The sequence below is a fragment of the Hypanus sabinus genome, chromosome 16, assembly GCF_030144855.1.
Source record: "Hypanus sabinus isolate sHypSab1 chromosome 16, sHypSab1.hap1, whole genome shotgun sequence".
NCBI lineage: Eukaryota > Metazoa > Chordata > Chondrichthyes > Myliobatiformes > Dasyatidae > Hypanus > Hypanus sabinus.
The window spans coordinates 63,190,241-63,217,581 of NC_082721.1; the positions used below are offsets into that span (position 1 = coordinate 63,190,241).

Below are 27,341 nucleotides of genomic sequence, written 5' to 3' on the forward strand. Positions count from 1 at the left end.
AAAAATTAACACAAACCTATGTGCAATGGCAATATATGTACATTACTTACCTCACCCATGACAGCAATGGGTGTTTCTCCTTTTGCCTGAGCCACTCGGTGTTCTATCAAATAGTACATGTATTCGTCATATAGAAGGCGAATGAGATGAAAAGACCCAAAACTTGCTGCACTCCTTAAAGTCAAATCCCGAATCACCATTGAACTAGAATAAAAAGAGAAGCTATTTCTGCAGTCCTTTTATACATTTTTAAGCTTGGGGCACAATCTAAAATTATTTTTTGACCTTGTTATTTTATTATTTTATCTGTGACCTTGTATGTTGGTTATCTTGATTAATACAATTACATTTATAACATTTAACTACAGAAGTTTATTTATAAACAAGATAATGATCAATAAATTTTCTCATAGAATTAATCATTCAAAGTAAATTTATTATATTTGCAGAAATTCATAGTAGATACAAAGAAACATAATAGAATCAATGAAAATCTACAAGCAAAGATAAACAACCAATATACAAAAGATTAACAAATTGCATGAATACAAAAAGAAAAAAATAATTAATATTTATAGATTAATAATGATCACCTATGGCAGAAGGAGGAAGAGGAATAAAGGACATTAAAATTATTCAACAGTCAGATGAAACTTAAAAGGATATATTTTCATTAATGAAAACAGGATTCAGCACTCTACATACTGTAAGCATATGCAATTCTAAGAAGTATGCACCACTAAACTTAAATCAAAGCATATCCCAGAAAAATGAATAAATTATCTCTACAGAAAAAAAAGTTAGCCAATGGAAGAGCATGACCCTCCATGGAAGACATCCCCACAATCCAAGCAGACTAGATGTTGACAAGGAAGTATCGAACACCTGGCTCAGAGTTGGAGACCTCTTCCCAGATACAAAGGGGTTCCTTGTGGCAATACAGGACCAGCAGGTTAACACAGAAATTATGAAAAATATATAACAAAAGACCAACAAATTCAAGACAATAAATCCAGAAAATGCTAAGAGAAACCAGAATCAATCTGACACATTGGAGGATCCTGCAGCAGTTTAACTCAAACTGATTATTTATGCAGTCACAATCAAGTGGCAGACATCATTCACCAAATTTTGCTTTAAAATACAAACTCATAAGGGCTGCATGTTAGCATAGTGATTAGCACAACGCTTTACAGGAACAGCGACCTGTGTTCAATTCCCTACGTTGCCTGTAAGGAGTTTATAAGTTCTCCTGGGTCTGCATGGGTTTCCACCCACCATCCAAAGTTGGTAGATTAACTGATCATTGTAAGTTGTCCCGTGTTTAGGACAGTGTAAACTGGAGGTTGCTAGGTAGTTGCTGGAAGGGCCTACTCTATGCTGTAACTCAATAAATTTTAAAAAAGACACCAGACCTTACTACAAATACAAGCCTGATCCAGTTTTGAGTCAGAATCCTACAAATTATATTATGACCGATCCATTATTAGGGTAATCCATAATAAATGTGTGGATATATTACACGATAAACAAGCAAGAACAATTTGCTTAATAGACATAGCCATTCCAAAAACACATAATATACAGAAATCAGTAAGTGTAAAACACTAGAAGTATGCTGAATTAAAAGAGGAAATTTAAAGACTATGGAACATGAACAGGGTACACATTGGCCCAATAACAATATCTAGAACTGGCATCATCCCAAAGTCACCACACAAAAACGTTAAGCAATTAGGCCTACATGGCAATGTTTATGTAAATCCCCAGAAAGCCACAATACTAAGTACTACTAGAATAGGCCGAAAATTCCTAGCATTTGAGTAATAAGTGTGCATGGCTATGCCTGTACCTCAGGCTTTACCAGCTTGAGCTGAGAAAAAAGAAAAATCCAATAATAATAAATAAATATTGAGAGCATGACTTGTAGAGATTTTGAAAGTGAGTCCTTAAGGTGGTGGAATCGGTTCAGTGCTGAGGTGAGTGAAGTTATCCACTCTGGTTCAAGAGCCTGATGATTGAAGGGTAATAACTGTTCCTGAACCTAGAATTGATAGAATAAATCCTGCTTATTTTATATTTGGTTTAAATCTGGGGAGTACAGCTTAATGTCAGTAAGCAATTAGCCATCAGTACAAAATTTGGAAGAAAAATTAGGCTTTGGTAACAGATTTACAGATTCAATTAGTTTCTAGAGGATACCATGAATGTCTTAATGTCTTTTGGCACTACTATTCTTGCTGCTGAACAATAAGAGAATACAATACTTGTATTATTTTTTAGAAACATTTAAAAATGAGAGTTTGCCAAAAAAGAGATTGAAGACCGTAAATACAGAAGCACTGCCTTGGATTTGCTTTGCCTGATTTTATAACCAAGAAAGTGCTAAATGAAATAAAAGTTACCAGAAAAAGATCAGAATGCACACAAGGCAGTGTAGGAACAGGCATAGTTTAATGTTGAGCAATATAACCATTTTAATTCAATTTGTAGCTCTCACCTAGGTGAATAAATACATATCTGACTCTACAAAAAAGATTATCAGTGTTAACAATCTCACATATATGCACACACTCAAGTGGTATCTCTGAATTAAAGATGCAAGACAATATGCTCCATTTATAGATAGATAGATAGACTATTTATAGATAGTTAGGGGGGTTATAACATTTTTAATTGAAGAGGGGTCCAAGCTTCAGACTGCTGGTTATCTCAATCAATAAAATCAAAAATTAGTGTTGATAAAAAAAGTTGGTACCCACACAAATAACAATTCAACCAAAATACAGGGTGTCTGTCTCCATCCATTCACAGACTTTCTCTGACATGCTGAGAATTCTTTGTTTTTATTGCAAACAAAACAGAGCAACATGGAATTTAGAATACTTACTTTTCATGAAGGACTTATTTATTTTTCCTTGTTCAAACTGTATATGATTTGGAGAATTGTTTGCTGATGACTATTAATGTCATGATGTTAAATATATTAACACACACAAAATGCTGCAGGAACTCAGCAGGTCAGGCAGCATCTATGGAAAAGAGTAAACAGTCGATGTTTTGGGCCGAGAGCCTTCACCAGGGTTGGGTAAAAGATATGAGAGATCAGACTAAGAAGATGGGGGAAAAGGAGGAAGCAGGCGATAGGTGAAACTGGGAGGGGTGAAGAAAAAGAGCTGGGAAGTCAATTGGTGAAAGAGATAAAGGGCTGGAGAACGGGAAGAGGACAGAAGGCCATGGAAGAAAAGAAAGGGGAGGAGCACCAGAGAGAGGCAATGGGCAGGTAAGGAGATAAGGTGAGTGAGAGAAATGGGAATTCCTCTGTCTCCACATTTGCTCTCAGGATGAGGCTTCCCATTCCAGAACTAATAGGATGTCCTCCTTTTTCAAAGCAAATGCTGCCCTCAACCTATCCATCCACCATCCCACCAGCCTCTGCATCCAGCACATAATACTCCGTAACTTTCACCATCTCCAATAGGATCCCACCACCGAGCTCATCTTTCCCTCCCCCATTTTCCACTTTCCGCAGGGATCACTCCCTATGTGACCCCCTTGTCCATTCATACCTCCCCACTGGTCTCTATATTGTACTTGTCTTTGCAAGCGGTACAAGTGCCACATCTGCCCCTACACCTCCTCCCTTACTGCCATTCAGGGCCCCAAACAGACCTTCCACTTGTGGTGACACTTCACTTGTGAGTCTGTTGGGGTTATCTACTATATCTGGTGCTCCTGGTGTGGCCTTCTGCACATCAGTGAGACTCGACGTAGACTGGGAGACTGCTTCACCAAGCACCTGTGCTCTGCTCACCAGAACACGCTGGATCTCCCAGAGGCCACCCATTTCAATTTCACTTCCCATTCTGACATGTCTGTCTATGGTTTCCATAGTCTATGCGACCATACTCAGGTTGGAGGAGCAACACCTTATATTCTGTCTCGGCAGGCTCCAACCTGATGGATTTCTCGAATTTCTATTAATTGCACCCCCCCTCAGCATCCTCTATTCCTATTTCCCTCTCTCACCTTATCTCCTTAACTGTCCAAGACCTCCCTCTGGTGCACATCCCCTTTCCCTTATGTTGGCCAGAAGAAATTGCAGTCTGGTCAAGGACAGGGGAAGCAGACAAGCCAGTTGTCTTTGTTTCCCCCTTTTTGTGGACTCTGAACAGTTTCTTGCTCTTGGATAATCTAATCAGAGTAACTGAAGGCAGACACAGGAAGCTTCAGGTAATGATCCGCTAAACCTTAGACTGTTCTCAAACAAATAGCCATTTGTCATGTAAAGGGATGGACTCTGAACTGATCCTCGCTCTGGGACAATCTAATCAGAGCAATATACCTGAGACTATTCTCAGAGGAGTAGCTCGTGTTATGTAAAATGCCAGACCTGCAAATGGTAATCTCGTTAGGCTCTGTCTGGGTTCCTCATTGAACTGGTTTGGACCAGTCAGAGTGTAAAGACACAAATACACAAGGCTGGGGTGGGCAGAGCCATGAAACAATGTTGGCTGTAGCCCTGTACGTTGACCAGTAATAAGGTGACCCTGGTAGGTCGGATGACTTTGAGCCAATGGGATGGAGATCCAATGGTTCAATTGATGTCCTCCTTTTTCAAAGCAAATGCTGCCCTCAACCTATCCATCTGCCTAAACATAAGTCGGGAACAGTACAAGACTCAGAAGCTCCTAATACTCAGGGGCGATAACTCTGCAGCCACCAGAGACAAACCATCGTGGATACGGAGGACCCCACGGACACGTGGAGATTGGGACCATGAGGAACACCTGGCCAGCGTAGACTCCTTTCCTGGGTAATATCCTTTTCTCTTCATTGACTGTTCATGGACTGTCAGGGAATTCTAGTAGTGTGCACACAGACAGTTTGTGAATCCACGTGCTTTTAGTTGAAACAGTAAAAGTTACTTGGCGGTAACTACAGATCCTCTGTGCCTCACTGATCATTATTACAAGGGGAGATTCTTGTAACACTTACTTCCATGTCCTTCTGTCCTCTCCTATCAGATTTCCCTTTCTCCTGCTCTTTCTCTCTTTCACTAATTGACTTCCCAGCTCTTTACCTCACCCCTCTCCCTTTCCTGGTTTCATCTATCATCTACTACCTTGTACTTCGTCTTCCCCTCCCCCCACCTTCTTAGTCTGACTTCTTTTTTTTCTCAAAAAGATATCAGAGTGTATATTATCCTTAGATGCAGAAAAAACCTTCGATAGGATTGAGTGGAATTATCTTTCTAAGACCTTAGAAAAGTTTAATTTTGAGCCTAATTTTATTCGTTGGGTTAAATTAACTTACTTGTCTCAGGTTATTACTAACTCTCAAATTTCTAAGCCCTTTAAATTACAGCAGGGAACTAGACAAGGTTGCCCTCTTAGTCCTTTACGTTTTGCTTTAGCTATAGAACCCTTAGCAATAGCATTTTGAGAATCTAAGGACATTTCTGGTATACTAAGGGAAGGTATGACTCATAAAATTTCGTTATACACTGATGATATTTTACTTTTTATCTCTAACACTGAAACTTCTTTACCTTCGGTTCTTTCTTTAATTTCCCAGTTTAGTTTTTTTTCAGGATATAAGCTGAACTTACATAAAAGTGAGCTATTTCCTTTAAATGACCTAATGTCATCAAATGCCAAATTTCCGTTCCAAGTTGTTACAAGTCAATTTACATATCTAGGTGTAACAATTACTAAAAACTTCAAGAATTTATTTAAAGAAAACTTAAACCCCTTACTGAATTATGTGAAAAAGACGCTTTCTAAATGGTCTCCTCTTTCTTTATCCCTAATTGGCCGAATTAATTCGATTAAAATGAAGATTCTTCCTAAATTTTTATATCTTTTTCAGGCTTTACCTATTTTTATTCCTAAGACCTTCTTTGATTCTTTAGATTCAATTTTAACATCTTATATTTGGAATAATAAACAAGCTCGTTTAAGTAAAGTTTACCTACAAAGAAATAAAGAGATGGGTGCATTAGCCCTACCCAATTTTAGGTTTGACTATTGGGCTGCCAATATAAGGAGTATTACTTTTTGGTCCTATTATATTTATCGTAAAGATTGCCCATCATGGGTCTCCTTAGAAGTTAATTCTGTAAAAAATTCCTCTATTGTCTCTTTTCTTTGATCATACTCTTCTTTTTCAGCAAATAAAACAACAGATAACATAATTGTTAAGCAAACTTTAAGGATTTGGTCTCAATTTAGAAAATTTTTTAGTTTAGTGAATTTTTCATTATCATCTCCCATTCTCCTTAATTTTTTTTATCCCTTCCATGACTGACAAAGTCTTTAAGGATTGGGATGAATTAGGTATTAAATGTATTTGGGACCTGTTTATCTCAGGATCTCTTGCTTCATTTGACCAATTGTCAACTAAATTTGCACTCCCAAAAACACATTTTCACAGATACTTTCAAATTAGAGATTTCTTACATTTCCAATTAACTACTTTTCCTATAGGTCCTGATAAAAATTTACTGGACGGTCTTTTAAATTTAAAACCTTTTGTTAATGGTTCTATTACCGGTATCTATAACTTGTTGATTGATTCTAGACAAGACTTTTTAGATAAAATTAAAAAAGCTTGGATGACCTAAATTGTCAGATTTCTTATGAAAGATGGAATAAAATTCTCAAACGAGTTAATAAATCATCTTTCTGTGCTTGTCATTCTCTTCTACAATTTAAAGTGGTTCATAGAGCTTACATTTCTAAACAGAAGCTGTCCAGTTTTTACCCGAATGTTTCTCCACTTTGTAATAAATGCAACTCTGCTGATGCCTCTTTAATTCATATGTTGTGGTTTTGCCCTAAAATTTAAAAGTTTTGGCAGGAAGTATTCCATACCTTCTCACAACTTTTTAGGGTCCAATTTGACCCAAATCCCATTACTGCCTTGTTTGGTATTATTGCAAATGAAGATATAACTTTAAATACTCATAACCTACAGGTTTTAGTCTTTACATCTCTTTTAGCAAGGAGAGCAATCTTGCTTAAATGGAAGGAGTCTACCCCTCCTTCACATCTTCAATGGCTACATGATACTATGTCTTATTTAAATTTAGAAAAGATCTGCTGCTCAGTCTTAAATTTGAAACAATCTTTTTATGATATCTGGGGACCTTTCCTAAGTTACTTTTCCAATTTATAAAGTTTAACAGTGCACAGACTTTTATGTATATTTTTATCTTCTCTTCTTAAGCGAATATGTTTTTTTTTCTAATTATCCATTATCATCCATCAGCTTTTATCTTTGGTAGTTGGTAGGGGGTTGACTTTTTTTTATACAAAAAAAATTCTTTTATGATGTATGACCTATCTTTATATTTTTGATTACAGAGTGGTATACCTTTATGTGTTATGCTATAACGTTTTGATCAATTTTATTACAATATATGAATGTACGCAAGTTATGTTGAGATGTATCTATGTGTTGCACTCTGTAAATCTTGTTTTTGCTTCTGAATAAAAATATTGTAAAAAGTCTGACTTCTGATCTTCTTAGTCTAACTTTGTATCTCTTTTTCCCAGTCCTGATGAAGGGTCTTGACCCGAAACTCAGGCTGCCTGACCTGTTGACTTCCTCCAGCATTTTATGTGTACTATTACTTCCAGCATCTGCAGATTTTCTTGTTTTTAAAGTATATTAAGATGTCTTTCCTTGTATGATTTGTTTCTCACTCTTGATGATGAACCAGACTACTTCAGCTTTGCAAATAGCTTTCCAGAAAGTAACCAAATACATATTTGCCTCCTTCCCCCCCCCCGCCATTTTTGAAATGATAAACTTGTGTCCAAAATGGCAGTCACACCTGTGATTCATATATTTGTAGTTCAAGGTTATCATTATTCAAAGTGAGGTAAGTTATTTACTGTAACCTAATATGTCTACAGAATGGCATTCAGCACTATCTTTCCACAGAAAATGACATGCGCTCCTTTGCTCCTGGCCACATTGCTAATACTTCACAAAAGCTTTAAAAATTACTCATCAATAATCCTGTGCATGAAATCCAAGTGCCTTAAATCTGTGGTCCTGACCCACTGGTTCGCAGCCCGGTGGTTGGGGACCACTGCCTTAAATGATTAAGTATATGAAACTAAATTATGCAGGATAAGAATAACTTTCTGCAACAGGTGACTGATAGGCATTGATGATATATTCCAATTCAGTTAAAACAAATGGCTAACGTATTTTTCATGATACATGGATCCTTCCAATCAGATCCTTAAATAACACACACAAATTGCTGGAGAAACTCAGCAAGTCAGGCATTATCTATGGATTCAATGTTTCAGGCTGAGACCCTTCATTGCCTAAAATATCACCTGTTTATTCCCTTTCATAGATGAAGCCTGACCTGCTGAGTTCTTCCACTTTTTTTTGAGTTTTGCTTAAGATTTCCAGCATGTGCAGAATCTCTTTGTGATAATAGATCCCTTGATAACTTGCTCTGGGGAGATACATAAAGAATATAAAACCTACCTGTAGAAAGACCATTTGAGAAGGAATTGTTTGGCTGCTTTGGGAAAACTGGGGCAACCATGATAAGGTTTGAGGACCTGGGTCACCACACCATCTAACCAAGATGCCCATTGCTCCAGGGAGTTCTGCTGCTGCAAAGTCATCTTAAAGTCCTGCTCCAGCCTTTGCACTACACCATCCTCACAACGACACACCCATGAGGCCTGTTCCTATGAAAAACAAAGGGATATTTTTAAGTATGTAGATTTGCTCCTGAACCTGGCTACAAATGCCCCTGCAATAATATTATCTACAGCAAATTTAGTTCTACTAAGCATTTTCATAACACATGAACTCTTCATGAAGGTAACTTCAGATCTTGAATGAATATAGTAGTACAAATCTGATATCACATGACAGCTGAGTTTGGTTGACAGAAATTAGGACATTTGTGAGCTCAAGGACTTCAGAGATCTATATTACTTCATCACATTCTAACAGAATTCTGTGATCATTCACCAGAAATTATACCTGACTTCCAGCCTAATTTGGTAGTTGAAATGGACAATATTACTGACAGAGTTATCCAAATGCACTGCTCAGTATTTTTTACAAATCCATACTATGAAAAATGGACTTCACTGATATTTCTTGGACTTTGACATACTACATCATAAGTACAACTGTAATTAAAGCGTACCGCATCCAGAAACTTGATGAAAGTGCTACATCATTGAAAGTCTTCAACGATAACCATTAATATTCTTCACTTACTGTACTGATATAAAATTTTATTTCAACACAACCAAAAGGTAGTGCACTTACTGAAATTGGTAAAGTGGTTTATTATTGTTACATGTTCTGAGGTACATTGAAAAACTCGATTTGCTCAATCTTCATACAGATTGAGGTAGTACCAGGTAAAACAATAATACTGCAGAATAAAATGATAGTTAGAGAAACTGCAGTGCAAGTAAACAAAAACATGCAAGACCATAATGAGGCAAATTGTGTGGACAAGAATGCATCTTATCATATTAGGAACTATTTAAAACCCTTATAACAACAGGATTGAAGTTGTCCTTGAGACTGGTGGTACATGTTTTCAGGCTTTTGTATCTTCTGCCCAATGGGAGTGGGGAGAAGAGCAAATGTTAGGGTTGCTGGGGTCTTTGATAAATTTTGACTGCTTTCACATTACAACTATCACATCCCGATCTACTCTATTTATCTTAGAGTGCTCAGAGGACCCAATGCTGCCCCAATTTTTTTTTAACCTTTGTTCTCCTGAAAAGAGTATTGCAATGTGTAAAGCTTTCTCTATTATTTAAGTGCTTTGAACCTATCCTCATTACTGATCCCTATCTTCATGTTTAGATGAAAGGTTACCATGGGATGTGAAAATTGATCAAACTATTTCTATAACATGAACTTCCCAGCCAGAGTCAACAGATAATATTTAGATAGGGTTTCCCCAGACCATGTATACTTAAGGTTACATAATATTCTCTTAACTCTGCTTGAGTTAAACCTGCAACCTTCATTTCGTGCAATGCTAATTACCTGAACATTTGCAAAATCTACTCGGTTTAGATCACTCAGCATCTGGTTAATCTGTGCAGTATTCTGTAGTACAGCACGGGCTGCCTGAGCAAGATGGTTTAGTGACGTGTAGCGTCTCAAAGTCTGTGCAAAGGCACTTGCTGCTGCCACCTGTGAGAATTAGAATTGAAAAGTAATTATGTTTACAGAGCAATTATATCAGACATTACAATTTATTAATCAGACCCTAAGACCATAAGACAAAGAAGCAGAATTCGGCCATTTGACCCATTGAGTCTGCTCTGCCATTTCATCATGGCTGATCCATTTCACTCTCACCCCCAACCTCTGTCTCTTCCCCATATCCCTGCATGCCCTGACTAAACAAGAATCTATCAACCTTTGCCTTAAATATATTCAAAGACTTGCTCTCTTTCCACAGCCAGTGTGGCAACAAATTCCACAGATTCACCATTCTCTGGTTAAAGAAATTCCTCTGCACCTCCATTTTAAATGGACATCCCTCTATTCTGAGGCTGTGTAAACCATAGTAAACATCCTCTCTAAATCTATGCTTTTGAGGCCTTTCAACATTCGATAGCTTTCAAAGAGATTTTCCATCGTTCCTCTGAATGCCAGTGAGTACAGGCCCAGAGCCATCGTGCCCCCCCCCCCCATATAATAAACCTTTCAAACCCGGAATCATTTTTGTGAACCTCCTTTGAAATCCTTCTAACATCAGCACATTCTTTCTTAGATAAGGAGCCCAAAGTTGCTCACAATATTCCAAATGAGGCCTCACCAATGTCTTATAAAGCCTTAACATTACATCCTTTCTTTTATATACTAATTCTCTTGAAATGAATGCTAACATTGCATTTAATTTCCTCACCAACGACTCAACCTGCAAATCAACCTTTAGGGAATCCTGCATGAAGACTCGCAAGTCCCTTTGTAATTCAGGTTTTTAATTTTTTTTCTCCATTTAGAAAAGTGCATTTCTAACAAGTGCATGACCATAAACTTCCTGATACTCTATTCCATCTGCCACTTCTTTGCCCATCCTCCTAATCTGTTTATGTCCTTCTGTAGCCTCTCTGCTTCCTCAACATTAGCTGCCCCTTCATATATCTGCATATAATTTTTAAATTTGTCCACAAAACCATCAATTCCTTCATCCAAGTCATTGACATATCATGTAAGAAGAAGCAGTCCCAACACAGACCCCTGTGGAACATCACAAGTCACTGACAGCCAACCAGAAAAGGCTCCCCTTATTCCCACTCTTACTCTCCTGCCAGTATCCTATCCATGCTAGTATCTTTCCTGTTATACCACGTACTCTTAACTGCTATGCAGCCTCATGCGTGGCACCTTGTCAAAGGCCTTCTGAATATCCAAGTACACAACATCCACTGATTCTCCTTTGTCTATGCTGCTTGTTATTTCTTAAAAGAATTCCAGCAGATTTGTCAGGCAAGATTTTCCCTCAAGGAAACCATAATGACTTTGGCCTATTTTATCACGTGCCTCTAAGTACCCCCAAACCACATCCTTAACAATCAACTCCAACTTCTTCAGAACCAATGAGGTCAGTCTAACTGCCTGTAATTTCCTTTCTTCTGCCTCTTTCTCTTCTTGAAGAGTGGAGTGACATTTGCAATTTTTCAGTCCTCTAACCATGCCAAAATGTAGATTCTTGAAAGATCATTACTAATGCCTCCACAATCTCTTCAGCCACCTCCTTCAGAACCCTGGAGTGTAAACCATCTGGTACAGCTGGTTTATTAACCTTCAGACCTTTCAGTTTCACAAACACCTTCTTCCTAGTAATGGCAACTTCACTCACTTCTGCTCCTTGACACTCTTGGACTTCTGGAATACTGCTAGTGTCTTCCACAGTGAAGATTGATGCAAAGTACGTATTCAATTCATCCACCATTTCCTTGTCCCCCATTACTACCTCTCCAGTATTATTTTCCATTGGTCAGATATCCATACTCATCTCTCTTATACACATTATGTATCTGAAGAAACATTTGTTATCTTCTTTAATATTATTGGCTAGCTTACCTTCATATTCCATCTTTTCCCTCTTCATGACCTTTTTAGTTGATTGTTGGTTTTTTTAAAGCTTCCCAATCTTCTAACTTTCTGCTAATCTTACTCCATTATATGACTTCTTTTTGGCTTTTATGTTGGCTTTGACTTCTCGTCAGCCATGGTTGAGTCAGCCTGCCTTTAGAATACTTCTTCTTTGGGATATATCCATCCTTCAGCTTCCAAATTTCTCCCAGAAACTCCTGCTTTTGCTGCTCTGCCATCAACACAGCTAGTGTTCCCTTCCAATCAAATTTGGCCGGCTCCTCTGTCATGCTTCTCTAGTTCTCTTTACTCCACTGTAATATTGATACATCTGACTTCAGCTTCTCCTTCTCAAACTGCAGGGTGAATTCTATCATATTATGATCACTGTCTCCTAAAGATTCCTTTACCTCAAGCTTTCTAATCAATTCTGGTTCATGACACAACACCCAATCCAGAATAGCTGATCCCCTAGTGTGATCTGTTCTAAAAAGTCATCTCACAAGGCATTCTATAAATTCCCCTTCTTGGGATCCAGCATCATCCTGATTTTCCCAATTTGCCTACATATTGAAATCCTCATGACTATTGTAACATTACCTTTTGGACATGCATTTTCTATCCCCAGGTGTAATTTGTAAACCACACTTTTATTACTATTTGGAGGTCTGTATATAATTCACATTAGGATCTTTTCACTTTAGCAGTTTCTTAGCTCAGCCCGCAACAACTTTACACCTTCCAATCCTATATCACTTCTTTCTAATGATTTGATTTCAATTTTTACCAACAGAGCCACCCAATCCCCTCTGCATATCCTGCCTGTCTTTTCGATAATGAGTGTTAACAATAGTAAGTGTTATTTAAAACATCATTCATGGAATCTCTATATTGCCAGAAGGTGGGATTTGCAGTCCAACCTAGATGGCCCCCGATCTACACAGAGTACAGAGATCAGTGTCATGCTCAAGAGAAAATGAAACAATCAAAACCATTTCAAGGTCAAATGAGTAACATGATATTATAATTTTAAATCCATGTGTCACTTTTCTAGCTTTCAAGTCTTCCTTTTAGATTTGCAGTAAACAGGAAGAAAATATATATGATCATAGCTATAAGACTGATTTATGATTGTATCTTGATAGTTTCCATTATAAAATAAGTACCAACTACAGAAATGTATTAAAAATATTGGACAGTCAAATATTATTATTATTACTTTATTATCACCAAACAATTGATACTAGAGCATACAATCACCACAGCAATATTTGATTCTGCACTTCAAGCTCCCTGGAGTACAAAATCGATATTAAATATAATAAAGATTTTAATTATAAATCATAAATAGAAAAGAGAAAGTAAAAAAAACATATTTCTCAGATTATAGATAACAACTCAAACTCATAAATCCAATTCAAAATCAGGACTTATCCAAAACAATGCACGAGAAACAAATATGTAATACAAAATGAAAGTATTATTACTTAACCAATTTCAGTTCACACTGCATTTATTTATCCAATATAATTGCTTTGTCATTCCTTTTAAATGCTCTGTCTTCAAACAAATCTTCTATCCATATTTATTTATTTAGGAATACAGCAGAGCACACTGCTCGATCAACTTCCAATAAACCCAATTAACCCTAACCTAATCCAGGAACAATTTACAATAACCAATCAACCTACTGGTACATCTTTAGATTGTGGTAGGATACCGGGGCATCCAGGGAAAATCCTTGCCTTCCATGGGGAGGATGTACAGACTCCTTACAGATGATACTAGAATTGAACTCTGAACTCCAGAATGCTCTGAGCTGTAACAGTGTCGTGCTAACCTCTACAGTTCGCCGGCCAGTGGCATAGTGGCATCAGCACCAGACTTCAAGGTGAATGGTCCTGAGTACAATCTGGCCAGCTCCTTGCATGTTTTCCATTCATGCTGGGTTGAGTGTTGAGCTGGCAACTTGGCCTCATTAAAAAAAACTGCTACGAAAATGGTAAAAATGCCACCTGATGTGCCACAAGGCGCGAGAAGGAACAAGAACAACAACAACTGCTACGCTACTATGGCGCCTATGAAAACCTTCTCAAACTGGTCAATTAACATCTATAATCATTATTTTTATGATTGTCATCTCGTGACTTTGTCTCAATTTTCAACATTATCTTATTGCTATCCCAAATTTCTACTTAACTCTAAACCTATCACAAAGACTATTTCCACCTTCATAATTTTGCCAACATTTACTTCACCTCAGTAGTTCTATTCCTGAAACTATCTCTTAAAGACAATGCCTCCCAACCTGACACACATTCAAATGTTGTTGTCCCATCCTATTCCATCCACGTTGTTTACTCTTTGTTCTTTTCTATGTTGAATTTATTAGCTTTACACGGCACCCATTTTAAATTCTAATCCCTATTCATAAACATTATGCTCCTCCTTACTCTAACTCTTCCACTCTGACCCACTTGACATTCAATTTTTTGCCAGAGGGTGATGAATCTGTGGAATTCATTGCCATAGAAGGGTGTGGAGGCCAAGTAATTTGGTATATTTAACACAACGGTTGATAGGTTCTTGATTAGTAAGGGATTCAAAGGCCATAGGGAAAATGGGGTTGAGAGGGATAATATATCAGCCATGATGGAATGGCAGACCAGACTCGATGAGTCAAATTGCCCAAATATGCTCTTATGTTTTATGGCCTTATCCCAGACAGGAGTCTTCCTTACTCAAATTGTGGTCACCTTTTTTATTCTACCCTACTTTTGGTATTGTATCTTCAACATCCTTCTGAATGACTTAGATTTTACAGAAATTCCTTAAGTCTAATTATTTGATTAATCTTCTTGTTACTCTCCCTAAATAACCTCCTATGGCCAAGAACCCAGATTTGTCTTCTTATGTCTTAATGAAATGGAATGTTTTGCTCAGTTAGTTACAGAATATAAATACAGTCTATTAATTATGTTATAATATGCACACATTTTTTACCGAATTACCCCTCGGCCTGCTCTTTAAATTTGGCTTATGTTATTTTTCAGTTTAAACCCTTTCAAAAACAATTAATAACTATCATTTATAAACAGTTAATGAATGCTCGCATGTTGCCTAATGATAGGGTTCAACGCACCTGGGAAGTAGAACTTCAACATTCACTTTCAGACAATCAATGGAGTAAAATTTATCATTTAGTCAATAATTCATCTATCTGCCCTATCTTAATTCAGTTTAAGATAGTACACAGTGCCCATATGTCCAAAGATAAATTAGCGCATACTTTTCCTAATATAAGCCCTATTTGTGACAGATGTAATGCAGAAGTGGCTACTCTAACTCATATGCTTTGGTCATGTGTAAGTTTAAATAATTTTTGGAGGGATGTGTTTGGAATATTATCTAAAGTTATAGATGGATGTTCAAACTAATCCACTTACAGCAATTTTTGGGATTATTCCAAAAATTGGGCGGAAGCAAGCAAAGTGTCTGCTTCCGCCCAACATGTGATAGCTTTTTCAACTTTACTGGCTAGGAGAGCTATTTTGCTACACTGGAAAGAATCTAATCCACCTACTGTTTTCTATTGGCTCTCCACAATTATGTCATGTCTAAACTTGGAGAAAATTAGAAGCTGGACATCCTTAATATCCTTTAATTTTATATATATATCCTTTAATTTTGAACAAGTCTGGTGACCCTTTATTCAATATTTTTACATGATTTAATTTATATTTATTTATTTACTTCTTTATTCTCTTTGGGGAAAATCCTTGTCCGTGAAGGTTCAGAGATGACTGGAAGGATGTGTTTTTTTTTCTCTCTCTTTAAGTTTATCCTCAATTGGACTGCCCAATCTTTCTTCTTCTTTCCTTTTTTCTCTTCCTTTTGTTTTGTTTCAGTTTAGTTAGTGGGTTTTTTTATCAATAAAATTTCCAATCTTTTTTTTATGATTGCTATGAGGAGTTGTAGTTTTTTTTTGATCATTGTATATATAACAGCATAATATTTTACCTATTTGATTTTGACATTATATACTTTCTGTTTTTATTATTGCTGTTTATATGTCTTTTATATTATCTACTTGCTAAACTCCTCTTCTGATTTGTATATTCTTTATTTGAAAATCAATAAAAAATAAAGATTGAATATGCTCTTTGTTCAATTTTCCTCACTTCACCCATTTTCTTTGACAACTGGAGGTCCTTTAGCCAATTTTAAAACTTACTTAAACAGGTTCAGATGATATGACAAACCTTGTGCTGCAATGTGAATTATGACTTGTGAAACACTCTGGTTTTGTTGACTGTGCAAGTCTATGGAAGACAATCTCCGGCCCCACCAAATGTGTGAGATTGAGGGGTGAGCCCACCCTGAAACCCACTGTTTGTATGGATGCTGCATGATTTGTTACCCTGTTACAACTAAGTGCCATGAAGTAACAGACAGTACACCGCATACAATTAAATGACTTAGTTTTATAACTCTTAATTTGACTACAGGGTTAGTAAAGAAAAAGCAAAAAAAAAAGAAAAGGGCCCATTTTAATGAAAGTCTAATGTGCACAAGTTGGAGCTCACGGTTTCTGCTTTGCTGATCCTCCTTCGATCTCCCTGAGCTTCGTCAAATTATGGCCCCACTCAGGTCGAGTCCAATGACCTCTTCTCTCCGGTATCTTCTCCCTTCATCTCCCACTGAACAAAGGACCCAGCTCACCCCGGTGTCAGGCACACAACATGAAAACACACTCCCTTCATTGGACGACTCACATTCCAAAGCACCCGTTAACTCTAAACATAACCCAAACGCTGCTTCTACAGAAAGACCATTACATTAGCAGTGAAGCCTTTCCCAGGATGTTACACTCTCCCCCCACCAAAATTATTCATGTCTTCATGACATTGAGCTAATTTGTCACCCCTTCATACAAAGCCAACCCAGGTGAAAATGGCAGTGACATTGCTCACCAAGGCGATAGGTGCCACTCTCTATTTCCCTGATGCTACATAGGCCAGCCTATCTACTGGTCTCCTGATTCTTTGAGATCTCTTTACCCCATTATTTACTTCTTCAGGTTCAGACACTCCTTGGGATACTAGTCTACATGGCGAGGCCTCCTCAAGTCTATCACTCGTGCCCTTTGCCACTTGGCTGAGCCCCACTTCATCCCTTTCATGGTCCCGCTGAAACCCAGTCTGTCCACAGATAGATCTCACCCCACCCTGATTTAATCTGACTCCATTTGAGAAAGGTTGGGAATCTCTTCCTCAATCAGTGGGGAGTTAGCAAAAGGCAGCATAAACCACACCCCCATTTCCTCATCCTCCGAGTCCGTATCCCATTCAGGGGTGGGGGCTGATCTACTCTCTCCTACTGTTGGTCCTTCAGTTGCTCTGTATCGCTACAGAGTCCTCTTATGAGGTGTAGGGTCCAGGTCAGGTTCTGGGTCAACCCACTCCTCTTGTCCCAGAGCCAGAAGGTGGTTCCAATGGAGAATCTTGACAAGCCGATTTCCATCCTCTGGTTTCACCCGGAAAACTCGTACATTTGGCATCTGACTCTCCACTTCATAGGGTGTGGCCGCCCAGCAGTCAGCCAACTTATGCTTCTGAGGTAGCCTCAGATTCCTTATCTCTCCCGGCATGAGTTGGGAGAACCTAACATTTTGATCATACCTCCTCTTATTTCCTTGACTCTGCTTGGCAGTTGTGACCTCAGCTAATTCATAAGCCCTTTTCAGCTCCATTCTCATATCAGACACAGACTTCAGATAAGTCTTTGGCTGCAGGTCTTCCTCGCCAGTCCCAAAACAAAGGTCGATGGGCAATCTCGCCTTGTGCCCAAACATCAGATAATATGGCGAGTACTCAGTAGCTTCATTTCGTCTACAGTTGTAGCAGTGGACTAGGTGTCCAATATGTTGACTTCACTTGTTCTTCTTGCTGATTTCCAAAGTTCTGAGCATGTCTAGCAAGGTCCGATTAAACCTTGGGCAGGGGATCACCCTGCAGGTGATAAGGCATTGTTCTAGACTCCAAGTCTGCTCAGTATCTCATGTATGAGCCTACTCTTGAAATCCCATTCCTGATCACTATGTATCCACCTGGGGAGGCCATAATAAATGAAATACTTCTCCCATTCTTTGGCCACCATGGACGCCCTCTGAAAGCTTGTGCACATCTGGTGTAGTGATCCATTATGACTAAGATATTTGCTATGTTGCTGGCATCTGGCTCTACTGTCAGGAAATCCATACACACCAGTTCAAGGGGCTCCACACTTTGCAAGTGGGACATGCTTGCATGTAGGCCGCAGGCATGGCACGGGGATTTTGTGCCTTTACAGCTCTCACTAAGTCAGCAGCCTGCCTCCTCAAACTTTTAACCAATCGCTGTCCTTTTACGTCATCCGAGCACTGCCACTCATCTAACAACTGCCTCGCCCAAGTCTCATACTCCTCTTCCCCTTTAGAAGTGGGCTTTGTTCCTGAGAACAAGCAGAGCCTGGCATTGCTGGGACTTTGAGCCTGGGCATGTTTCCATTTATTCGCCAGGGAGGTAAGAGCCGCTATGAACACAGAATTCTTACTCCTCACTGGGGGGGGGTCATTAGACATTCTAAATCAGACCACCCCTTCCCCTCACTCCGCAGAAATGAGGGCATTCTGTCTTTGAAGTCTCCGACCCCAGCTATGGGAGACTCGACTTGCGATTCGGCCCGCTCCCCTACACTCTCCTCGTCCCGGAAAGTATGGACAGTCCACAGCCCCCTCTCCCAGGGCCCCAATAGCACCAGGCAGTTTCACTGCCATTATGTCTGCACTAGTCTGGACTTAAACAAAATCTTTGCTCACCATTTTATCAAACCTCCATCCCACAATCTTAACTTGTCCAGTACTTAAAATTCAAATTAACAATTCATCAGAGATGTGAATGTTTACCCACTCAACACGCACGTATTCGTTACCAGTAACCCCATGAATTCACACCACTGCTCAACCCCAGCAGTATCCATAATTACGTACTGCAATCACTTTACCGGACAATAGTTTCGCACAGATTTAAACACACAACCCACTGGATCATTGCTCAGGGCAATCACACAGCATCAAATGAAATCGATCCCGGACAATACCCCCACAATTGAAACACTCTGGTTCCTTTGGCTGCATAAGTCTATGGAAGACAATCTCCGGCCCCACCAAACGTGTGAGATTGAGAGGCGAGCCCACCCCGAAACCCACTGTTTGTGTGGATGCTGTGTGATTTGTTACCCTGTTACAAATAAGTGCCATGAAGTAACAGACAATACACCGCATACAATTAAACGATTTGGCTTTATAATTGTTAACTTGACTACAGGGTTAGTAAGGAAAAAGCAAAAAAGAAGGGCCCATTTTAATGAAACAATCTAATGTGCACAAGTTGGAGCTCACAGTTTCTGCTTTGCTGATCCTCCTTTGATCTCCCAGGGCTTCGTCGAATTATGGCCCTCCTCAGGGTCAAGACTATGTCCTCTTCTGTCTGGTGACTTCTGCCTTTATCTCCCGCCGAACAATGGACCCAGCTCATCCACACAACAAGCACACAACACGAAAACACACACCCTTCATTGGATGGCTCATATTCCAAAGTACCAGTTATCTCTAACCCAAGTGTTGCTTTCACAGAAAGACTATTACATTAGCAATGAAACCTTTCCCAGCGTGTTACACTTATATTAGTCAAACTTTATTTCATCTGCTCATTGGTGGAAAAAATGAAGGAGCTGTTCTTGCTGTGGATTGTGCTGCTCCCTGTGCAAGAGAGGCATTGGAGAGTCAGCGTGTGGTCTAAAAGTGAATGATATCTTAGTTGCTTTTCTTGTGACCAAAAGGTCCTGCTGGACATTGGTAGTGTGGAATGCTGCAAATCTAATTCACTGATTTATTTGCGGACGGCATAGGAGCTATGTGGCCTCAGTCATAGCAAGGGCAGCCGCAAGCTACAGTGTTGACTGAGTACAGTCGCCCAAGAGGGAGGCACTGGCATCAGTACACTGTTCCGGAAGCAGTACGGTGTGGCATCCAAGCTGGAGTCAGGGCTGCCCCTCCAGAATTTGCTCAACAGAAGACAAGCTGTATTGTGTTTGACTAGACTGCTGCAACATTCATGGACTCAGGGTCTTGGAGCATAATTTATGTGTGATTGTATTTTATTGATATTTTCTATGTCCTATATGTGCCTTGCCCTGTGAGTGACTGTATTGGTACTGTGTTTTGCAACTTGGCCCCAGAGTAACATTGTTTTAGTTGGGTATATTCATAGGTATTCATGGATGGTTGAATGACAATTAAACTTGAATTTTTAAATAATTACACTGATGAGTGTTAGTAATTTCAACCACATTTTCTTTTGCATGAAGTTACATGGGAGAGATCTCAGAAACCTGTCATACCTTTACACGAACCATTTCTTCAGGCACATTCATCATAGCATTGGTTAACCAACTTTCCAAACTTTTTGCAAAATTCCGAATTGCTTGAGTCAAGGCACCTGAAAATAAATTAATTTCAATTGTGAGAGGATAATCATTTCACTTTGAACAGTAGCTACTGAATGCAAAATTCCAATCAGAATCCTAAATAAATATTCACAAGTATTTATTAAATAAAATTGACAGCTATTGGGCAGGAGGAAGCCTTAAGCCCCACACCAGCCGATTCAAGAACAGCTACTTCCCTCCAACTGTTTGTTCTTGAATGAACTGACATAAACCTGATCACTACACTTTAGCAACAATATGGCCACTTTGTATGAAAATGGACTTCGTTTCTATTGTTCCAATTGTGCTCTTTCTTGTAAACATTGTTTTATTTATATTTATGTTTTTCTTATGAACTTTGTGCCTATGATGCTGCTGCAATTAAGTTTTTCATTGTACTTATCATACTTGAACTTTTGCATATGACGATAAACACAAATTTGACAAATTATTGATCTTTCTTGAAGATACTCACTCGGGATAGGCCGCAAGACATCTGGGATAAGAATCTCCACAAGACCTTGATAAAGCATGTTATCACAGTATTTCGTCCACTTCAGGGAGGGCTCATACTTACAAAGTACAACAAGGCATGACTTAGGGAGACGTTTCTCAGCTTCATCATGACTGAAAAAGAAGAAAGCAAAGACAGGTCATGTTACAGGACAATTCTAATAATCACACAACTTTCATTAGTTTTCCTTTTGATTTCAAAACATTAAAAGTTCTAAAAATCTGATTAGAAGTGCATAACAGTTGGATTGTGAAGTGCTTATTTTTTCACGCCTGCCTGAAGCAACACACCAACATCCTCCACTCATTCATGCTAGCTCTTTTCAATCATTTCTAGAATCCCATACGCCTGAGGATCATTTCACTGTCACTCACACTGATAGTGCCGAGCCATCACTAGACTGGGAAGAATTGTATCGCCAAAATGTCTTCCACAACGTTTCAACTAACGTAAACTGTAGGTTTACCATCACATCCAATATTGCCTATGATGAAAAGAGAGTATAAATTAAAAATGTTTGTTATTTAATAGGTAACTTAGCTTGTAATGTGATTAACAAATATGAACACATTAATTTTAACTAGATTATTCACTCCATTTTCATCTGCTTTATTCCACGGGTCCAGTGATTCAGTTCTGCACACACTCCACTTTTGTGGTTTTTATTCCCTGTGTTTACTCAAGACATACAGAATGCAGCCCAATAACTTCTACCCAACCAGGCTATTGTAACTCTTCTTTGAATATATTTGCATGCACATTTTGTCTGCTGCTCTGGACCTGGGACTATTTCTAGTTTTACATTCTATTTATTTACCTTTTTTCTTTTCTTTTTATTTACCCTTCCTATATTCTTCTCTTCTTTTCACACTCCTTTTCCTTTCATTTCTCTCAACCACTCTAATCTTTTAAATCGCTATTCTATGGTTTTACACTGCTCAACCTTCCTGCTCCATTGTTATTATCCGAGGCTAGGCATTCTCTTAGCTAAGGTTAGAGTTTCCTTGGCATTTTTTTTTGCATTTTCCAAGAATTGCATTCACTAATGTCTCCATCTTAGTGGCAATCCCTAGTGCTCTCACCAAACACCCTGCCTAATATGCTTGCTGATTCCCAATCTTAACAATCTCCTTCATGGCTGACTTAAACTAACTACAGTTGACCTGTGGCTCGCAGTTATCCCTGACCTTTTAGCATCTCCCTCTAAAATAATCTTGATTAAAAAAACATTCCGTGCCATCCAAAATTTACAGACTTAGTGGTATATGCTGAGACCACACAGTCCACAGTATCTAAATGGTCATATATTGCACTACTTGTCTTGATAGCTCATTAAAAATACATCCCCTTTGTTGATATTTAAACCATTCTTCTCTTAACACACACCCAAGTAAAATAGCTAGAAAGCACTTGAGGGATGCTTGATAAACACATAACTAATAAAAAATATTTAGAACATGTTCAAGTGCAGGTTTACAAAGCTTTGTTACTCCCTAGTATAAATCATTCAAACTTCTCTTGGCTGCGTATGTCAGAAGTGTTAGATTAAGGAGATTGGGATGAAGTTCAGACACAGGATAAACAGTAGTGTGCTGGATATAGAATGAAATGAATGGATGGATAGACTGGACAGGTCTTCTCACCAAAACAGAAGGATATCATATAAACTTCAACTATTAACTTTGCTATACAAACTTGTGATATTAATTGGATGTATTACAAAAATAACAACACCTCGCAGTGCTCCCGATAAAGGTGCTGGAAAGCCTTGATGTGTTCAATAGTGATACCATCTGGTAATGTCTTTCCCTGCAAGCCAATTTCAACAAACTCTGGTAGAGCCCGAGAGGCATCTGTAAAACATTACACAACGAAGAATGTAAAAACAAGGTACACTACTTACAAATCACCAAGCACTAAAATATAAAACTGAACGTTTCATGAACATTGGGATGCAAATGTTAATTTTACAGTTCTGTGGTTGCATATTTGTGTTCTAGTAATAAAACACGTCAATTTTAAATCCACAAATTCAGTAGATTTTTTCATCTAGTTAGGCGAAACATCTAATTGGAAAGGAATATAAAGAATTTGTATGAAGTCTAAATCTGTTGCATTGCTTTTTGTCACTTACAGAACAGATTCAGTTAGAATCATGGAGGTGATAAATAATGATGACATTGTGGACCTTAGAAGTTGGATGCAACTTTATGAAATTGATTTTAATCTAAAGGAAAAATATTGACAATGCTGATTCAAAAACCAGAAAGCAAAATTTTTTTTTTACAGCTGCAGAGACTGACCATTGCATTGAGCAGAAAAACTGAGAATTGAAAATACACATAATTCTGATTTTATTTATTAATTGAAAGGTATAATAATGTACAGTAAAATAAAGAAAACTTTTCACGTTTGTGTTCAGCAGGGTGGTGATTTATTAACAATGATGATTTACCAACTTCCATTCGGCGTTTATCATTCAATTTGTAACAGTACTTCAACCTGAAACACTGAGAATGTAAATATGTTGAAGCTCTACAATGTTTCAAAGTAGAGGTTGTGATACATTTATTATTAAGAAAATTTATGAATTATATTAATTAATATATAATTAATTAAAGGATATTTCACAATAATGTTAGCATAATTTAAAAATTATATTAACATTATGTAAAAGAAAATTCCAGTTGTGCGCCACCAAAGGCCATGTGGTGGGAGCATTTCAGTTAATGCGCAGCCAGGCACCTGTGTAGCTTGGTAGGAAGAGTGGTCCTGCTTTCCTAAGGTGTGCAGTGAGGCTTATCTAAAATAATTGATAATTTGATTACCAGAACAGATTAATAAGGGGACAGTTAATTTACAATAATCATTAAAGCATTTTACTTAATAATCTCTCATATTCTTTCAATCTGATGATCCCACACTAAACCCTGTACTTCTGTGTGTTATCTCTCTTCAATTTCCTCCCACGTTCCAAAGATGTACAGGTAGGGTTAGTGAGTTGTGAACATGCTATTTTGGAACCAGAAGCATGATGACATGATGATGACCCTAATGCGATGCCCACAGCACTATCCTTGGACTGTGTTGATCATTGACTCAAAACGATACATTTCACTGTATGTTTGATGTACAGTACATGTGACAAATTAAGCTCTTATCACAATCCTCTCTATTATTAGAGCTTGATCCTCATACTACAAAGTGATTTTCTGCTTTCCTTGTTCCATTAAGTTATACTCTAGATTTTCACCTCAAACAGGGTTCATGAGTACATGAAATGATTTTTAGCAAATTGTATTTCACTAAAGTTCATCAAAACCATCTCAAATACTCCATTCTGCATCTCCACAGCTACTTGCTCACATATGGAGCATTACCTATAAAGCTTAAACATCTGAACAACATTTATATAGATTTCAATTTAGAGATACATACGTGTACAATTAACTTTCTAACCCATAGCTCTTTGGGGCGTGGGAAGAAACCAGAGCACTTATAGTAAACACGTGTGTTCATTGGGGAGAATGTACAAACTCCTTATGACAGTGGTGGGAATTGAACCCCTACGACCGCATTATAATAACATTAAGCTAACCGCTGTGCTACCATTCCACCCACAATTTGTTCTAACATATGTTCAAATTGTGTAGAGAATGGAAAACTGCAACATACAGCATCCAATATCCAACATCCACTTACGAAGTGAAATGGACAAAAGATTTTAGTCTTACTGATGAGGTGAACATAAGAGAAATTGTTATTATTTTACCACTTACAACTATTATAGACCTGCAATACAAAATTCTCTGTATTTGAACCTGCTACAAAGGATATGAAACAATTCCAGTAACTCACCCAAGAACTGTTGATACTGTTGGACCTGAGCACTGATATCTGACAGGCCACTAGCCTGCTGTTGCCCAACTCCCATACCATTTGTCATCCCTTCCACCTTCTGGATTGGCTTGAGTCTGTAACATGGAGAAAACGGACTGAAATACAGTCCATTCCTTTATGGTCAAAGTAGCATTTTCAAAAAAAAAGTGAAATATAGATCACAACCTTTTTTTTAAATCCCCAGGGTTGACATTTGATCTCCAAATTGTTATGCAAAATAATTAATGTTCCAAAAGGGACATTCCACTTCACATGATCTCCCACACATCACTGATGGAATAGTGATTTGGAAGTAAACATCTAACCTAGCCCGACAGCATTATAAGTGCCATCTACTGCTTCTCAGGTCATTTTGTCAGCTCGACAATGTTTAAAACAGCAGTGACAAACCTCAGGATGGCATAATGCCCAATATGCTACTTACATAATTAATCAAGACATTTTGAATTCTTCATTCATGATTGATATGATGTAGCAAGTGTTAGTCTCCAAGATTTGACACTGGGGTATCAGCTTTACACTACATGAATGATTTGGCTAAAGGAAGAGTATCTAATTTATGTAAGGACACAAAACAAGTTGCCTAGGTAGGAGCATAAAATTGCCAAGGACAAAGGCAGGATTAACAAATGGGCAAAATAACATTGGGAATTGTGAAATCATCTTAAATAGATTAGAGAAAGACAAGTTTTTGGTTCTAAATCCTGGAATTCCTGCCCACTTTGAGAGTACTTCACCATAAGGACAGCAATAGCTCAGGGCAGCAGCTCACAGCACTTTCTCAAGAGCAGTTAAGGATGGGAAACAAATGCTGGCCCTGGCTGTGATGCCTGGATCCCAAAAATGAATTTTAAAAATCCTATGACAATAAAATAAGCAGCAATGATGAAATAGAGATATTTAGTGTCCTTGCAGAAAAATCACATAGTTGTGCAGCAATGTAATCAAAGGAAACTAGAAAGTTGACCATTACATTAAACAAATTAAAACTTATACTTTTGTTTCACAAGGCTATGGTCAGATCTTATATGGGGTTCTACATTTCACTGAAACACCCAAAGTCAGGAAAAGTAAGTAGAGCATAATGCCAGGACTTTAATTAAGAATAAGTTACCATGAACTGCATCCTGGGAAAGGATTCACTGCTAATGCAATGGTCTTTCTGTAGAAGCAGTATTTGTGTTATGGTTAGAGATAACGGGTGCTTTGGAATGTGAGCCATCCAATGAAGGGTGTGTGCTTTCGTGTTGTGTGTCTGACACCAGGATGAGCTGGGTCCTTTATTCGGCGGGAGATAAAGGGAGAAGATGCCAGAGAGAAGAGGTCGTAGGACTCAACCTGGAGCGGGTCCATGATTCGACGAAGCCCTGGGAGATTGAAGGACAATCGGCAAAGGGGAAACCATGAGCTCCACCTTGTGCACATTAGACTGTTTCATTAAAATGGGCCCTTTTCTTTTTTTTTGCTTTTTCTTTACTAACCCTGTAGTCAATTAATAATTATAAAGCCAAATCATTTAATTGTATGCGGTGTACTGTCTGTTACTTCATGGCACTTATTTGTAACAGGGTAACAAATCACGCAGCATCCACACAAACAGTGGGTTTCGGGGTGGGCTCGCCTCTCAATCTCACACGTTTGGTGGGGCCGGAGACTGTCTTCCTTAGACTTATGCAGCCAAAGGAACCAGAGTGTTTCAATTGTGGGGGTATCGTCCGGGATCGATTTCATTTGATGCTGTGTGATTGCCCTGAGCAATGGTCCAGTGGGTTGTGTGTTTAAGTCTGTGCAAAACTATTGTCTGGTAAAGTGATTATGGTACGTGGTTATGTATGCTGCTGGAGTTGAGTGGTGGTGCAAATCCACGGAGTTACTGGCAACGAATATGTGCGTGTTGAGTGGGGTAGATATTCATATCCCTGATGAATTGTTAATTCGAATTTTAAGTCCTGTTAAGCTGTAGGAAAAGTTATGATTATGGGTCAGAGATTTGATAAAATGGCGGGCAAAGACTTTGTTTTAGTCCAGACTAGTGCTGACGTAATGGCAGTGAAACTGTGTGATACTATTGGGGTCCCTAGAGAAGGGGGGCTGTGGGCTGTCCATACTTTCCGGGAGGAGGAGAGTGTAGGGGAGCGGGCTAAATTGCAAGTTGAGTCTCCCATAGCTGGGAGCAGAGGCTTCAAGACACTGTGCTCTCGTTTCTGTGTAGCGAAGGGAAGGAGTGGTCTGATTTGGAATGTCTAGTGAGTCCCCCAGTGAGGAGTGAGAATTCTGA

At 38.5% G+C, this 27,341-nt stretch overlaps 1 protein-coding gene across 8 annotated transcripts in view; it reads right to left on the bottom strand.

Moving 5' to 3' along the window:
- rfx1a (regulatory factor X, 1a (influences HLA class II expression)) overlaps positions 1-27,341 on the bottom strand; it is a 168,718-nt gene that overhangs the window by 18,824 nt on the left and 122,553 nt on the right. For 6 of the 8 annotated variants that reach the window (XM_059991955.1, XM_059991956.1, XM_059991952.1 and 3 more), the window contains 8 exons: positions 25,022-25,158; positions 22,898-23,016; positions 21,538-21,647; positions 21,125-21,276; positions 20,563-20,660; positions 10,057-10,206; positions 8,515-8,723; positions 51-204 (listed from right to left, as the gene is read on the bottom strand). In XM_059991955.1, coding sequence (XP_059847938.1) covers positions 51-204; positions 8,515-8,723; positions 10,057-10,206; positions 20,563-20,660; positions 21,125-21,276; positions 21,538-21,647; positions 22,898-23,016; positions 25,022-25,158 — 1,129 coding nt within the window. The remainder of the gene's footprint in view (positions 1-50; positions 205-8,514; positions 8,724-10,056; positions 10,207-20,562; positions 20,661-21,124; positions 21,277-21,537; positions 21,648-22,897; positions 23,017-25,021; positions 25,159-27,341) is intronic. The other 2 variants (XM_059991958.1, XM_059991954.1) reach the window with 1 other exon arrangement.